Raw genomic sequence first — 17,900 nt, 5'->3', positions numbered from 1 at the left:
GAGTGCAGTCCACACCATCCTCCAGATCATTAATAAAGATATTAAACAAAACCGGCCCCAGGACCGACCCTTGGGGCACTCCGCTTGAAACCGGCTGCCAATTAGACATGGAGCTGTTGATCAGTACCCGTTGAGCCCGACGATCTAGCCAGCTTTCTATCCACCTTACAGTCCATTCATCCAGCCCATACTTCTTTAACTTGGCGGCAAGAATACTGTGGGAGACCATATCAAAAGCTTTGCTAAAGTCAAGGAATAACACATCCACTGCTTTCCCCTCATCCATCGAGCCAGTTATCTCATCATAGAAGGCAATTAGGTTAGTCAGGCACGACTTCCCCTTGGTGAATCCATGCTGACTGTTCCTGATCACTTTCCTCTCCTCTAAGTGTTTCAAAACTTATTCCTTGAGGACCTGCTCCATGATTTTTCCAGGGACTGAGGTGAGGCTGACTGGCCTATAGTTCCCCGGATCCTCTTTCTTTCCTTTTTTAAAGATGGGCATTACATTAGCCTTTTTCCAGTCATCTGGGACCTCCCCCGATCGCCATGAGTTTTCAAAAATAATGGCTAATGGCTCTGCAATCTCATCCGCCAACTCCTTTAGCACCCTCGGATGCAGCGCATCCGGCCCCATGGACTTGTGCACGTCCAGTTTTTCTAAATAGTCCCGAACCACTTCTTTCTCCACAGAGGGCTGGTCACCTTCTCCCCATATTGTGCTGCCCAGTGCAGCAGTCTGGGAGCTGACCTTGTTTGTGAAGACAGAGGCAAAAAAAGCATTGAGTACATTAGCTTTTTCCACTTCCTCGGTCACTAGGTTGCCTCCCTCATTCAGTAAGGGGCCCACACTTTCCTTGACTTTCTTCTTGTTGCTAACATACCTGAAGAAACCCTTCTTGTTACTCTTAACATCTCTTGCTAGCTGCAACTCCAAGTGTGATTTGGCCTTCCTGATTTCACTCCTGCATGCCTGAGCAATATTTTTATACTCCTCCCTGGTCATTTGTCCAATCTTCCACTTCTTGTAAGCTTCTTTTCTGCGTTTAAGATCAGCAAGGATTTCACTGTTACATATAAAGAGTGTGTACTTCACTTCTGAAATGTACCCAACCCCTCCCCCACACAAATGTAGACTTAGGCTCAGATTTTGCAACTGGCATGATCATTTTTCCATGCAGTAAAATTACTTTATTTAATCACTTGTTTCAAGAAAAGTACTTTGGCCTTTGCCAGTAAGGTATAAAGAGCCTGACTTTAAATGTGCATACATTTCTGGTACATGTTAACTGTGTCCGGCTGAAATAGGTCAGATTCACATACAATTAGGAAAAATAGGAAAAAGGGAAACCAAAGTAATTAAATTTTCATGTTTATTAATATCAAAGCATTTGAATTGGCATTAAGTTTTAAACTGAAACACACAGTATCCTAAGAGGGGATGATAACTGGAAAGGGAATGGCCTTGTTAGCGAAAAACATAGACCTTTTCACTATACAGAAATGTTTGCTTGAATGTCCCAAGTTTGGCTCCTTATAAGCCACAGAGAGGTTTTGTGCATGAACTCTTCAACTTGAGAGTTTTAGCAGAAAAGCTCCTTTACAAAGCCTAATTAAAAGCAGGTTTATGTCAGGGCCCTCCCTCACTCTGGTTTTTATTTTGGCCTTCTCTCCGTGTCAAAAGTCAAGTCTCAAAAGAGAAATGAAGTTCATTATTTAGTCAGGAGCATTTTTTCTCCTTCTTCATTCTAAGCCCAACTAAACATGTTTTAGGTTTTGGTTTGGCATTGTGCACCTCCAAATGAGATTTTATTTTATATGCACCTACAGGTGAAATGTAAGAAGATACTGATCACAAGTCTGAACTTTGCCCTACATAATAAATAATCTGCGAAAAGTACAGTGCAATCCCACTTACATGCAATGGATTTGATATTGGGAACTAAATATTCTCAACAGATGGTGCTCATTCTGGAAATATTTTACAGCCATAAGAAAGTTCACAATAAATTCAATGTCATCATCATGCAATATGGTAAATGTTTATGTAACCACATTATAAAAATGCATGGAATTGTACCACACAGATATGTAACAGAACCTTTCAGTTTGGAAAACTTTTTTCATTTATAACTCCATGTAGCACTAATGTTGATAGTTTAACATACTGATTACTAAGTGTTCCTATTTTTCTAGGTTAATAGTTGCATCTCATTTAGTTTCCTTACCCACCTCTCTTTTTTAATATTTCATACTGTGCTAGCATTTTTAATGGAATACCCCCATCAGAATTCATTTAGAATCAGTAATACAGTAATTACAACAAACAAAACAAAACTGAAATGAAGGGAAAAAAGCATACAGATTGCTATAAACATAGCAGGATTTTTTCCCTCCATTCTAAGCCTCTTAACTCATGCCTAACTTACTAGACATGGCCAGAAGGACCGCATCTCCAATGCTGCCTGAAATACTAGTCTAGTCATTACAATCCATTGTGATTTCAATGGAACATCAAAGAAGCATTATCATACACAGATGCAAGAAAGGCGGACCAATAGTGAAGCAGCTAATCTCTTGAATTTATTATAGTTATCCTTGGCGGTATTATAATTGCGCAATAGCTGCTTTAGTCTTCAGTGTGCTCTGCTTCCAGCCAACAGAAGATGCAGATTAAAAAGCATTATATTTGTAGTACTCATTTCCAAGCACAAAATGTGGTGGAGCTTTTCAGAAGGCCCCTGAATGTTCACCAGATGTGAAGCACATATGGCACTTGGATTCAAGAGAATAATGTGACAATGTAGTTTAATCTAATCAATTCAATATGTAATAGTAATTGCGCAAAGATGACATGCAAGTGTTTTAAAAACAACAAAAAATATGTAAATTGTTTTATAGTTCTTCAGGCCAGAAAAATAGGTCAACTGGTCATACATAAGTTTGTGTTTCCACCCTTCTTATAGAATCTATCCGCATGAAATATATTACTCCCTCTGTGAGATAGCTATTTAAGATGATGTACCTCTTTTATAAAATATTGAATTCCTTCCTCATTATATACAGCAAAACCTGTATTAAAGAAAGCCATCATCTGCCCCAACAACTTTCATGCATGTGGAACCCTTTTTCGCTGCACATACTGATAACACTGAAGAAAAAGCAAGGCACCTTTAGTACTCACGAAGGATACTTGACTAACAAATCTGGAGATTATAGTTCTCCTTTGGTTTACTGAACAAGTACGGCTTGGGAAGTAGTAGTACAAGCTTTCCCACACGGCTCCATCTGTGTGTCCCAACCAGGAAGTGAAAAGGTAGTTCAGTTTCCATGACCAATCTGTCCTTAGCGTCTCTGCCAAAATTGCCAGCAGAACACAAGTAGCTTTTGTTGTGTGGACGGCCGTCCAGCAGGAAAGCCCCAATTTCACACTGGACACCAAACTATCTTCAGGTAGTAATATTTGTGGTACAAATTTGATAGCACTGTGTGGACTGAATTTGCATGGAGTTCAAGAGGACTTTTGTCAGAACAACAGCTACAAAGCTGGTTGAAATCTGAACCTATGGCCCAGAAGCCAAAGGTTCAGTATCCCATTATTAATTTTCTCAGCTACCCAATCCCCAAAAATGCGTGGCAGCTCTCTGGGGTATAAATTCACAGATGATGTGTATATTAAACCCACTGCCAATTAAATCTAGACAGGTACACCATCAATACAATGGTAAATCTCTGCTCCTGAAATAAGCAAAAGGGGAAACAAAAATAATATGGTATCAACTTCCTTACCTACTTCAATCACTGATGTTCACTTCAATATTTAGCAACTTTTTCCCCCCCTTAGGCTGTTGCTGCCATAGATGTAGTGAAAAGTAATGGATACCCTTTCAGCATTAGCAGCATCCTGAAGGAGCAATTCCAGCAGGGAAAGCTGCTTGCTTGCATCGCCTCCAGACCTGGACAGTATGGCCGAGCAGACGGCTATATTCTGGAAGGCAAGGAACTAGAATTCTACCTGAGGAAGATCAAGGCCAGGAAATGCAAGTGAATGTACGATACACAACCACAAGACCGAATAAAAACCCCAGAGTCTTGTTATAAAAAAAAGTGTGAACCAATGAGTTGCTCTTAAAAAATCTGTTCTTTTCCTGTGGAAAAACAGAAACTCACACCCTTCAAATCTGTAAACAAGACAGGCTCTTAATAAGACAAGCTGAAACAAGGTAGACTATTAGTAAGAGAATGGGAAAAGGCAATGTGCTATTTACTACCATCATTTACTGAAATTTTACTCCCATAGAATAAATCAAACATCAACTAGACACTTCTGGTGCATTGTAGTGTTTTATGAACTAACTCATCTATCTACTGTCACTACAACCAGATATTTTAACCATTCAGAAAATGACTTATCATTAGTAGTCTAAGTTAGAAATGGATATAAACTAACTCTAAAGAAGCAAGATTATTACAGGAGTAATCAACCAGCTACCCTTTCACAAAAGCAGTTTGCATAAGAGCCATGAGGAGATACTAAACTTTTGTCAACTCCATTGCGCTCCAATCTGTGAGTATATGCCAGTCAACTATCTTCATGATTTAACAGATACAGCTACACAAATGAACTACTGTCAGACTTCATTAGAATATATGAGTTTTACATCTCAGAGAGTCACTATATTTCCAGAGCCGACCTGGCTAATCAGAATCTTCGGAACACTCATGGAAGCACACTGTACTAGTTCTAAAGGTACTAATGCACAAAATAAACTAAGGACAATTCCTTTAGAGGTAACTTGCACAGAGGCAAATCACCACAGTGAGAGAAAGTCAGGCAGACTCACAAAGAGGAAATTCGATTTTTTTTTCGCTTTCACATTTGTTTCATTTTGTATTTGACCAAAACATTCTTACTAAAGAACTGCATTAAAAGGTAATAGGACAAATTCAAAAGCAGCTACAATGGCCAAATAAAGTTAGGTGGAGAAAATATCAGGACGGTAGCATCAGCCTAAATACTGGAGGTCATATCCAGGTCTAGTCTAAGTCTTCCCCTTTGTGCCCTCCAGGGCTGTTACCAAGTAGCTTAGATCAGCCCTTACATTGTTCTAAGTTGCACTGGGACCACACTGGCCCCCAGTCAGCCTTAGACACAGAGCCACCATTGTCCCCTCTAGAGTGTGCTTAATGTAGTTCTCATGCATCTCAGGAGTAAGCCAGGTGCAGGAGGGCTGCAGAGAGTCCTTTGCACAGCTCAGGAAAGTTCAGAGAGAAAGTCTGAATGCCTTATAGTGTTGACTCACTATAACACAGGAAGGAAGCTGCAAGGACAGGAGAGTCAAGAAAGAAAGAAAGAGAAACTCTTTCCATTTCCCCAGGAAGTTCAGACATTTTCTACTTGGGCAGATCTAAGAATCAATCCATAACACTGCATGTTGTTGGGCTTGGTTTATGTATTAGTTATGTGTATGTGTATATGTGTATATATATATCAATTATTCGTGTACTAGCAAGAGATACATTTGTGCCTGCCCACCATTGTTTTCAGATTATTTAAATCCTCATATGTTACTCCTCTCTGAGATAGAGGGTTTTCTTTTGTTTAAGCAGTGAAGCCTCTGGTAATTTGTCATGCGGAACAGAAAGTAGAAGCCTGGCTCCCCCAGAGATAGGACCCTGACCAGCCAAATTTATTTTCAAACACTACTTGCCCTGTCTACACTAACTGTATTAAGCCCTGTTTAAAATCATGTTAGCTAAAATGCATTAAAACAAGACCTCTTTTCCTAGTCTAGAGATGCCAAATTGAGGAATCCAACTTGACTGAGTTTGCCCTCCAGAGACACACCACACAAGCATAAGGGATGGATCTTTGGGAGGACTGTTTCAATGTCCACAAAGAACAGTACTGCAAAGAATGGAAATCTGGAATAGTAGGACTAAAACCCAGTCACACTCTCTTTATGCTACCTTTGCTTTGTGTGGACTTTTTTTTTTTTTTTCTTTTTCAGAGAACTCGTTCCACAGAAAGTGTAGACCAGAGCACACTCATAAGCTGCCTTTCCAGTCCTTTTTAGGTATGTTTTCGCTAGGAAAATAGATGTGTTCTTAACCTGAGGTAACTAAAACACGGTAAATTCTAGTGAAGACAAGGCAGTCTGTTTTCACACAAGTTAGCAGGTCAAGGTAAACCCAAGGCTTTCCTACAGCAGGCTGAGTTAAAACTATGGGAGAGTCTAGGGTTTATCTTGACTTGCTAGCTTGTGTGAAAATTACAAGCTGTCTTGTCTTCTCTAGGATTTTACCTCCAGTTAATTCAATACTGTGAAAACAAACTCAAAATGAAAATTAGAACGGGTGTCTTCCTTTGGGCATTCTGTTACCAGGAGGCAAAAGGAACAACAGGGAATACTTTATAGTTGTGTTTGTTTTTATGGGACCACAAAGGCCACATCTAAAGACACCATTTCTTTTCCATATTATACATTTACAAGATGTAGGGGGGTTTGGAATCCATCACTTTGTTAGCTCTGAAATATGTCCAATTCCTTTTTCTGTACATTTGGTGAGCCAAAAAACCTGGGTGGTGCATTGGACTCATTTTTCCTGTTTTCTGAAAAGTTTCTGCATTTTTGATCACTCACTACAACTTGTGGAATTCGTTAATTTTATACTAAGGAAAACTGTGCTGAAGTTATTTAATAAAATTTACAATAATCTGTTTAAGAATGTAGGGGTTTTGGACCAGATTCTTCCACCTTTACTCCCATTGAGTACTACCTTATTCATTAAATAGAGCCATCAGTGGGATTTACTCACAGAGTAAGAGACTACTGACACTGAGTAAAGGTGGCAGAATCTGTGTCTTTGTGAGTAAATAAATCTCTATAAAAATTCTAAACAAATTAATTTATATACTTGGAAAACAAATGTTTTTAAAAGGTACATAGCAATTAGCTCCCTGTATCACTAATATTCCCATATTCCTTACCTCTGTACTTCGCACAATCACAGTACTTGGCATTTGATCCCTATTAGTGAAATATTTAATAGGAAGTTAACAGTTAATAATACATCTGGGGGCGTAGGGGAAACAGAGTAAGAGTGACATGTGATTGACAGGAGTATAGAGACCTGTAACTCTCAATAGACATTCCCATGAAGCTGATGAACGTCTCCAACAAATCTCAAATGACTAATGTGCTTATAAAACTGAATCTTATATGGTACTACTAGAAAGCAAGCCATACCAATTGCAATATGATTTTCTTATGTTATTCATGGGAAAATTGACAAGAAAAATTTGTTAAATCTGTTAAATGCTTATTCTTATTATAAAATAATATATATGTTCTTAACAGTTAGCTCCCCTAACAATCATTTATTTAATAAGACAGTAATATTTTAGAGCACGTGTTTTGTTTTGGTACACAAGAAATTCATTTAACAGCTCCAATTCACTTAGTACAGTCAGCATTCTTTTCCCAAGGCTTTTTAAGTTTTATTGCTGTAAACATTTGTTCATTTAACAAAGTTGTTTCTTCACTAGGTGTTCACTTTAAAGGCTTTGTATGAATTTTATTTGGCTGCACAACATTTCTTCTCTTAAAAGAGAATCACAGCCAGGGTACTTTTCATTTTCTAGGGAGGACTACAAACAAGCTGCTGCTCCATGGGCATAAAAGGACTTCCTAACATCTCATTATGATTGTTCCAATGCTGCATAATGAAAGATATTTTCAGCCTTTGTCAAGTAGTTTTAGAAATCCTTAAAACCGTTTTCTTTAACCCTTTTATCAACAGAAACAGCTGAACCTATGTTTGCACTAAATATGGAGGAGTTATAATTCCTACTCCTATTTCTTTTTTTCTTCGAGTTCAAAAACCTAGCAAGAGAGAAAAACAAATTCTTCTAAAGATGGGAAATTAATTCATCCCTAATAAAATTTTACCTATGGCTTAGATTTTCAAAAGTGTCTAGTCATTTTGGGTGCCTCAATTTCTGGGTGTCCAGCTTGAAATCCCTTGAATTAATGAATTTTTGATTTTCAAAAAATGCTGAATATGAGCTCTGGTGTGCAAAGCTGGGCACCCAAAAATAAAGGCATTCGAAGTATGTAGTAACTTCTGAAAATGTAGGCCATTATTTTATTATCTCTATTACAGAAGCACTTAAGTAGTCACAATTAACTCGGGGCCCTGTTTTGCTGGATGCTGTATAAACACATAGGAAAGAATTCTTGACCCAAAGAGCTTACAGTCTAAATTAACATAAGATACAACAGGTGCGTGTAATAAACAAGCGGCGGAAATCTGTGACAGGAGATGAGAGTGTGACAGGATTGTGTGGGGCTGTACATTGGCTACTTGCATAAACTGCCAAGTTTTTAAAAAATCCAGTTATAAAAAGAATAGATATTAATGATACCAATAACAGTGGAAATGCAATGGCAGAATGCAAAATGGTTTAAATAGGTCTAACAAAACTATGCAAAATTCACAATACACTTCTACCCCGATATAATGCGGTCGTGGGGAGCCAAAAATCCCCAATGTGTTACAGGTGAAACGCCGTTATATCGGGGTAGCAGTGGCAGGGCTCCAGCGATGATTTAAAGGGCCCGGGGCTCCCCGCAGCCGCCGGAGCCCCGGACCCTTTACATCGCCGCTGGAGCCCTGCTGCTACCGCGCTATATGCGAACCCGTGTTATATCGGGTCGTGCTATAGCGGGATAGAGGTATATAAACCAATGTAAGAATTATAGATATAAGAAGCTGAGGTAAGAACTTCATTCACTAACAGAGGAAGCAGACTGTGTGTTACTCTTTTCTCATGTGTTAGCAGCAGCTTTGTATCCATAACTGACTAATGAGCAGTGCAATGGGCCCTTAAGGATGTCAAGAATTCTGCACCCTAAATAGCGCTCCTGAACACTGTGCTCAGGCTTCGGATTCGTATTCAGAGTGAATGCTGTCACCCATATGAATGATGAATACCACTTCCTTCAGGATGTACTGTAATAAAGGTATGTAGGTCCCAATCTTATAGTAAACTTCACGCAGGTGGAGTCCTATGTCCATGCAGCACAACAGGCAGAATCATGCCTTTAGTTTGCAAATTCCTTGGTACAGGGACAGTGTTTTCATGCGTATGTGTGCGTGTGCTGCCTACACAAATAAATAAGAACCATGATGTCACCTGTTTAAGTACTGAGCCAGCCAGATCCTGTTTCATCTGACGAGATGGGACAGAATCACAGCACCTGGTGGAATCACTGCATACCCACACTTCAAAGTTATTACCTTTAATGTTAACTTATATTTGTTATTGAAAAATAAGAACAGCCCTACTGGGTTAGACCAAATGTCCATGTAGCCCAGTATCCTGTGTTCTGACAGTGGCCAATGCCAGGTGCTTCAGAGGGAATCAACAGAACAGACAATCATTAAGTGATCTATTCCCTGTCGTCCACTCCCAACTTCTGGCAAAATGGAGGCTAGGTACACAGAGTATGGTGTACAATGCATTTAAACACTAGCTGTAATGTAAAATGTTCATCTGTATTATAGTTTTTTCCACTCCTTTTTCCTTAGCTTGCACTATGGCATTCACAGGAGAGAGAATGATGTCATTTTATTAACCTCATAACTTTCCTTTAGGAGAGGAATAAAAACACTGGAATGACCAGCTGGCATTAAATTTTTTTTTCTCTTTTTCAAATATATATGCATAAAATTTTATTTTTTCAAGAAGCTTAGCAGAACAAAAAGCCCACTATTCTGCCTTTCAAAACATTTTGTGAGATAAAGAACAAAGTAAATAAAACAAAGGTTAAAACAACTAATTATGTTGTGGACTCTGAGACCATGAAAATATTGTACTCTGCCAATATTTATCTGTTTAGTTACTTCTCTAGCTCCCATCACCACAGTATTTGACTTACTCACATCACCAGGAGACACTAAAACCTAACACTCTACTAAAATAACCTAATTCCTGAGCTGGCCTGGAAGTTTAACAGCCGCATAATACAGTGTCAGATATACAGAATAAGAGTTCTGGTTTCAGTCTTGGTCTGCTATTCCTAGTCCTCAGAGGCTGGAGGTACCTTGCCTCTCTCTGAAGCCCCACTCTTGTCAACTAAATAACTGGCATTGATAGATTTTGAAGAAAAGGGAGCTCCACGCTCCCTGATGTCACTTCCAGCAGTGAATGGTAGGTGGGGTAGAGGCCAACAGCTCTGGCACCCAGGAATCTATTATTAATTGTTATTGAATTATGGTGGACTCACAATGTGCCATGTAATGTCCAAACACAGCAAGACACAATCCCAGCCCAAAAAGCTTGCAGCCTAAGTCAGGTGGTAGACAAAAGCTGGGGGAGTTTTAGTTGGTCATGGATCCTAAGGTTAGCCAAATAACAGTCATATTTTAAGTGTAGACAAACCCTTAGATTACATGACTTACACAGTAGTACACAACAAAACCACTGACAAAACTTAGATCAGACCACAGGAGTAATGGCCCCCTAGTCCAGGGTTGAGTCTACTAATCCATGTTGACTTTCCAAGTGCTTTGCAAAACAATGTTACTGCACTTTTAACTATTTTGTTCCCCATTTTACAATAGAATAAAGCATATAGCAAGGCCCAGTATTATGTAGTGATTTTTAGACAAAAGGACTGGGTTAAGGGAACTTCCTTTCCTGGTTTTGGGCAGTTTAGCTCTAAATGTAATATTGTTTTAGTTTAACAGTTTTATTATGTTGAATTTTACACTTCTTACCATGAGTTTATCCCAAAGCTATTATAACAGAGAAGAACAACTTCCTACTAAAGAGGGATCTCCCTTTAAAAAAACAAAAAAATTGTGAAAACAGCTGTTTGCTTTCAGCATCTATGGTCTGCCATGTTTGAAAAAAAAAAATTCAGTAATCTCCTGCTAATAAAATGTTTCCTTCTGAAGAGTAACACAAAAATATCAGTGATATATTGTAGAAATAAGAAGCTTTGCTTTTCCAATTAAAATTATTTTCCAAGCATTATATTTCTAAACATCATAGATAATAATCTGTCTTTTCCACTGTATGAGTCCAAATATGGGGATACAATCATAGGTGAGATAGATGGCAATTTAAATCCACTTCATTTACTAGATATATCTACATAATAAAATCTGCCCTGGATACTTTTGGCTCAGGAGAAAGTGTGAAGAACAACTATATGTCATACAGTGTCGGTAGATTAAATGCATTTAACCTGCTGTCAGACAGAAATTACGCCAGTAGGAGTAAAACTATTTTTATGACTCAACAAAATGTATTTGTCAAGCCAATCTATATTAATTTGTGTTCAAATAACATCTGCCCTTTTCTAAACTTTGTTCTAAATACTGCAGTAAAATGTTAAATGCTACTAAGGCTGTATTTTTTGCAGGAAAAAATAGATATTTTAAGCCGCCTAAATGTATTTATCCACCTATGATATTTTAGAACAAGTTTCTGCAACCCTTACTCATTGTGAATAATCCTTCCCTTAGAACAGTCTCATTGAAACAGATGGGACTACTCATGGAATAAAGTGCTAGTCACTGTGAATAAGGGTGGAAGATTCCGGCCACTAATACATACTTTACAATCTTCTGGGCTAGATTGTGCCAGATGAACACAGCCCATAGTAAGGGGTAGTGTTTTGCTCTGCTGCCCCAGGGGCATGCCACAGGGGCATGCCACAGAAAAAATTAATAGAATCAAAGAAATGTAGAGCTAAAAAGGACATTGAGAAGTCAACAAGTCCAGCCTCCTACACTGAGGCAAGACCAAGTAAATCCTAGACCATCCCTGACAGATGGTTGTTCAACCTATTCTTAAAATCTTGCAATGAGGGTGACCAAATGTCCCAATTTTATAGGGACAGTCCCGATTTTTGGGTCTTTTTCTTATATAGGCTCCTATTACCCCCCACCCCCGTCCCGATTTTTCAAACTTCCTGCCTGGTCACCCTAAATGATGGAGATTCCACAACCTCTCTTGGAAGCCTGTTCCAGAGTTTAACTACCCTTATAATTAGAAAGTTTGTCCTAATTTCTAACCTAAATGCCCCTTGCTGCAAATTAAGCCCATTACTCTTGTCCTGCCGTCAGTGGACATGGAGAACATGCAGAACAACTGATCACCAACCTCTTTAAAACAGCCCTTAACATATTGAAGACTGTTATCAGGTCCTCACTCAGTCTTCTTTTCTCAAGACCTACCATACCCAGCTTTGTTAACTTTTCCTCATAGGTCAGGTTTTCTAAACCTTTTATCATTTTTGTGACTCTCCTCTGGACTCTCTCCAATTTATTTACATCTTTCCTAAAGTGAAGCACCTGGAATTGGACACAGTACTCCAACTGAGGTCTCAACAGGGCCGAGCAGACTGGGACAATTACACCCCAGAACAATATTAGCCTTTTAAGCAACTACATCGCTTATTGACTCATATTCAATTTGTGATCCACCATAGCTCCCCCACACACACACACACAGACCCTTTTCAGCAGTAGTGCCACTTAGCCTGTTATTCCCATTTTGTAGCTGTGCATTTGAGGGATAGCTCAGTGGTTTGAGCACTGGCCTGCTAAACCCAGGGTTGTGAGTTCAAGCCTTGAGGGGGCCACTTAGGGATCTGGGGCAAAATCAGTACTTGGTCCTGCTAGTGAAGCCAGGGGGCTGGACTCGATGACCTATCAGGGTCCCTTCCAGCTCTATGAGATAGGTATATCTCCATATTAGCTGCCTGTCCATTTTGCGCTTGTCTTTATTAATTTTCATCTTGTTGATTTCAGATCAATTCTCCAATTTGTCAAAATCATGTTGAATTGTAATCCTGTCCTCCCGGGTGCTTGCAACCCCCGCCCCCCATCTGAAAATTTTATAAGCATACTCTCCACTCTATTATCCAAGACATTAATTGTGTGCTCACTCTGCCGTGCTCCAGAGAGTGATAATTTGAAGAGGGCCTATAAGAGTTAAGCCACCCACTTTACACTACCTGCACCTAACTCCCTTAGACTCTTTTGAAAACCCCTGCTGTATCCAAGCTAAGCAGGATACAGTCTGTTCACTATACCATCTACTCTTAAAGTTCAGTGGTAGCATAGATAGAAATATAAATTACATATTGGTTAGAGTGTCACTTCCAACAGGAAATTGTAAGAAGTTGTCAGTGACAGTATGAATGTGTGAGGGAACAAATTAATATCACGTTCTCCTAATGGTGGCTTTCCCTATTAAATCTCACCCACTCAATATGTAAATTACACAAGCTTACACTCACATAAAGGTATAGAACTTACCACTTTAAGTCATCTCTGAATTTGACTGTGTCTTGGCTCCATAAGCCCATTATTTATCATTATTATTTTAAAGCTTAATAGTGATCCTAACCAGTGACATAAATCTATGCTGTCATCTTGCAATTTAGTATGCAAATGTTCCAATCACAATTCAAATTATTTTATGTACCTTCATCTGTAATATTTAATTTTGTGTCTAAAATTATTAGAATTAAAAACTACAAAAATATTAACTGTGTAGTTTCCCATTCTTTTAAATAGCTTGAAATGTATGAAAAACATAAGTTCAGGAGGTAGCTTTTTAATAATATCATATAGCCCAAACAAATTATGCAAAAATAAAATTGGGCAAAAATATTTAAAACTAACTACGTAAAAATTACATTGTTTACTTAGTATAAAGTTAAGTAAGCTTATCTAATATTGTACCTGCAAAAGTAGCCTTTCAAAGGCTAAGAAGCTGTCCCATTTGGCATTCTGGGGGTGTTTTAAAACCTGGATTGTGGCCAGCACAAGCTGTAGAAGTCCACAGTGGTTCCTGAGAGCTTTGGAATTGTTTTTGAAAAGCTTAATGTATGAACTGAGCTGTTCTGGGGTGACTCTACCTGTTAAAAGAAAAACAGAGCATATTACCAACATTTCACGACAGTGAATAATCATAAATAGCTGAACAAACATTTTTAATGACGATGGATTATATTTATGCGATGCTTTTCATTCAGAAAATAAGTTTCACAGCTATGGGCCTGTTCCTGATTCCACTGCAATCAACGGGAGTTTTGCCCTGCGTGTTAACACTAGCAAGTTTGGACTGCATAGTTCTTTTCTACAGGATCACTTCATCCATGATTGAAGTGCAGTCATTTTAGATAAGGCACTTGGCTGATATTTAACAACATACAGCAATGCCAAAGAGCAATTTAAGACACAAAGTGAAAAGTAACTTCTCTCATTCAAACATATGGGGAAATTTAAGTAAGCTACCGAAATCACTCCAATACCTCTCCCGGACACTGGGCTAACACTTCTACTCTTGGGAAAATTACGGTGGGAATTTTAATGAGCACATGCAGAGGGCTCCTTAGTCTTACACCTTGTCCATAACACTGCACCGTCCAGCAGCACAGTGTCCCATGGCACCTGGCTAGGACAACATTTGGTTCAGTATTGACTCAGAGGAAGAGTACAACTTACTAAATCACCCATATCATTTCCTGAAACACATCACAGAAGAGAAACCTCCAAGGGATCTGACCTTTCTCAGCTTATGTGAGTTGAGGAGATCACTGAACAAGACAGTATGATTTCACCCATTGTTCATATATACATGCATTGTACACAGTACACAATCGTCTCCTTAATGTAAGAGAAGAGTGGGGAGATCTATAAGATCTGATCTACTCTAGGAGCATTACCCCTTGCTGATAACAGGTATCATCAATGTGCACAGCTGAATCATTCTGAACATGGGTCAACTGCAATGCATAGACCAGGATACACCATGCTTGTACCATTTCATGGCATATTATTAGCAATGAGTAATTTTCCTAGTTCAGACCAGGCCTAAGAGTGGTTTGGAAGATCAAATTGGGAGAATACTTGGTATAGTATTGGTATTATAGTAATAGTTAGATAGGGCTCCACACCCTGGATCATGGTAGTTAGCTGAAATGAAAGTAAGGCTTTTCTGTTATTAAGTATTATTTATGTGATCTTGATTTTTTTTTATAATTTATAATTTTCCTTAAGGAAAGGACCCTGGTGATGGCAACTGTATCTTTGTTTTCCTGTTTGGCCACTTCACCAGTTTACAGGGCCCCTCATCTCTTTTCTTCTCTCTAAGGCCTTGTTTACACTGCACAGTTTTGTCGGCAAAACAGTGGAGACAAAACAGTGGAGGCATACACACTACAATGTCACTTTTGTTGGCAAAACTCTCCTGTTTTTCTGACCAAAAAACCCCACCACGACGAGAGGCAAAATCTTTCAGCGACAAAGTTAAAGTGACAAACCGTCAATGTAGACGCTGCCATTTGTTATGTCGACATCACTGGCTTCCCCCAGTATCCCACAATGCCCGCCGTGACCACTCTGCTCATTATTTTGAACTTGGCTGCCCTGCATTCCAGTTACACAGGCACATGCCCCTCCCCTTTCAAAGCTTCGGGAAGTTCAGACAGCTGACCATACGGCAGCAACCAGCAAATCATTAACGTGGAATCCTGCTCTCTCCAGCACTAGGAACACAGTGGCAGGTAGGCAGAGACTGCGTGTGTGGGTGTGTGCTTCCATCTGCTGTCTGAATTTAAAGAGTCAGCATGCTGACACACTCCTCCTCCCCAAACACACACACACACTCCCTGTCATACACTCCCCCCCTCCATACACACTCATCCCCCACATTTCAGTTGAAAAGCACCTGGCAATATAGTAGGAGGCCTATGGAACGACAGGATTAAGAAACCTGCATCATGTGACGCTGAACCTGTCCCATGAAGCATTGCAACCCCTTCCCAAAGCTCCCTGTGTCCAGTTGCACAGCGGGATAGCTACCCACCGTGCACTGCTCTGTGTCAATGTAAGAGCTGCTAATGTGAATGCATTCTGCCAATACAAGGAGCATAGTGTAGACAGTGGTTTAATTAAAGCGGTTGCTGTATATCGGCATAACTTTTGTTGACAAAACTCTGTAGTGCAGACCAGGTCAGATTTCTTCACAAAGATACAATCTTGAAAGGATTTCCTTTTACTCCCGGTGATTCTAAAGAGCAAGCACTGGAGATACAGTTCTCCAAATGTATCTTTAAAATATGGAAAGGCATTAAAACAAAAAAATACAAACTCTTTATAGGAAACTTAACTCAAAACATCAAGGCAAAAAGTCAGCAAATTAACACATTACTCATGCTGACAAGGCTTTAGTGGGACGAAGAGCTGACAAAAGACTTCTACAGTTAGTTCACATAGCCTAAAACAGCAACCTCAGCCATATGTGTTTTTAGACTAAACACTGGAACTTTTAGTTGTGTTTTATTTCTTTTAAAGCTTTGTCAGGCAGATTTAGATGGTGATTGGAAAATGTCACCCCATGATGCTTTGCAACATACCTTTGATAAAGAATACATTTTTACCTTTAGCAGACATGATATATAGTAGCTCATTCAAAATCTGATAACTTGCTACAATTGAGAAAACATGAAGCTGCAAGTCCTCCTCTCCTCCTGCACAATATAGTCAAATATGGGGATCATCAAGACCTCTGATTTCAAGTTAGAAAACATAATTTAATCTCATTCTATTATTTATACTATTCTTTATACAAATTAATCCAGATTCATTATTGGGTCTGTTCCTTTGCGATCCATTCAGCATTTTTAATGTATAATATCTCTGTTAGCTCTAGAATAGTAAAAAGGGAAAGTTCCACAGCACATGAAATCGTAGGGTGAAATCCTGGCCCCATTAAGCCAATGGCAAGAGTTCCATTGAATTCAATGGAGCCGGGATTTCACCTGTAATATTTACAATTTCCATACATTTTTCTCTCTATCTGCCTAAAGTGTGTGTACACCCCTCTGACGACCCCTCCCCCCCGCTTCCCTTTCTGCTCCTTTTTGTCCATACTCAGCTCCAGAACACTGGACCTACGCAGAACTTCGCTGCTTTTTGAAGGGGTTCTGTATGGACACAGGCGTCTGACCACAAGGAACAAATTGCAGGATCAGGGCCTATATTAGGCTAGCAAAGTAGCTGCCTAATTCTAAAGTCCTCCTATATAACGGAGGTAGAGTCCATACTGTCTTTCTAAGGGATACAAATAAGTTAAGAATATCCTTTCTTGCACAAAAGTTAAAAACTAAGTAGAGATTAGGAAGTGAACTTTGACAAGGGATACAGGAGGAGGCAACCATTTATTTATGTTTGTAAAACAAACAAGCACTCATCTCAGACTCTGGCCGCCGCTACATTAAGATATTTATTATGAAAATTAATAGACCGGATTAAATCCCACTCCAGCAATAAATATACAAACATGCCCTAGTAAACATGGTAATAAATGAAAACGTCTCTGCAGAAGGCAAAATAACAAAGACAATACCTCCAAACCTCAGCCCACCCACTTCCCAAATGCCTGGGAAGAAAAAAAGGGGTTTTGCAATATGTCTGAAATGTTAACAGATCCGAGCTCTGGCAGAATGAGGGGAGTGAATTCCAGTCTGAGGACCCCTCTCAAAGAACATCTTAACAGCAATTTTGTTGTTTGGAGTGAAGGAGAATCAGCTCAAGAGCCTCTGCTGATCTCAGCTTTGGCTATATGTCCAAAGAAAATAATCTATTTCCCACAAAACTGGGCCCCAAAACTTTTAGGACCATGCAGGTTAAAACCAACATTTGAATTCCACCTGGAAATTACTGGGCATCAAATGAAGATCCCAAAACTACAAGTTATACAAGCCTCATAGCCAAACAATAACTTCTGTTGAAATAATTTATTTTTTCCTTTATCAGAGTTGTGTTCAAATAACTTTATAACAGCTTTGAAAACAACAAATGCAAGAATA

At 39.2% G+C, this 17,900-nt stretch overlaps 1 protein-coding gene across 1 annotated transcript in view; it reads right to left on the bottom strand.

Annotated features, from left to right (window-relative positions):
- Positions 1-17,900, bottom strand: part of SCFD2 (sec1 family domain containing 2) — a 297,110-nt gene that overhangs the window by 213,857 nt on the left and 65,353 nt on the right. The window contains exon 4 of the mRNA XM_034772647.1: positions 13,768-13,943. Coding sequence (XP_034628538.1) covers positions 13,768-13,943 — 176 coding nt within the window. The remainder of the gene's footprint in view (positions 1-13,767; positions 13,944-17,900) is intronic.

Source organism: Trachemys scripta, chromosome 5, assembly GCF_013100865.1.
Source record: "Trachemys scripta elegans isolate TJP31775 chromosome 5, CAS_Tse_1.0, whole genome shotgun sequence".
Classification (NCBI taxonomy): Eukaryota; Metazoa; Chordata; order Testudines; family Emydidae; genus Trachemys; species Trachemys scripta.
The sequence above is the reverse complement of the archived record's forward strand: the minus strand, read 5'-3'. Positions and strand labels throughout refer to the sequence as shown.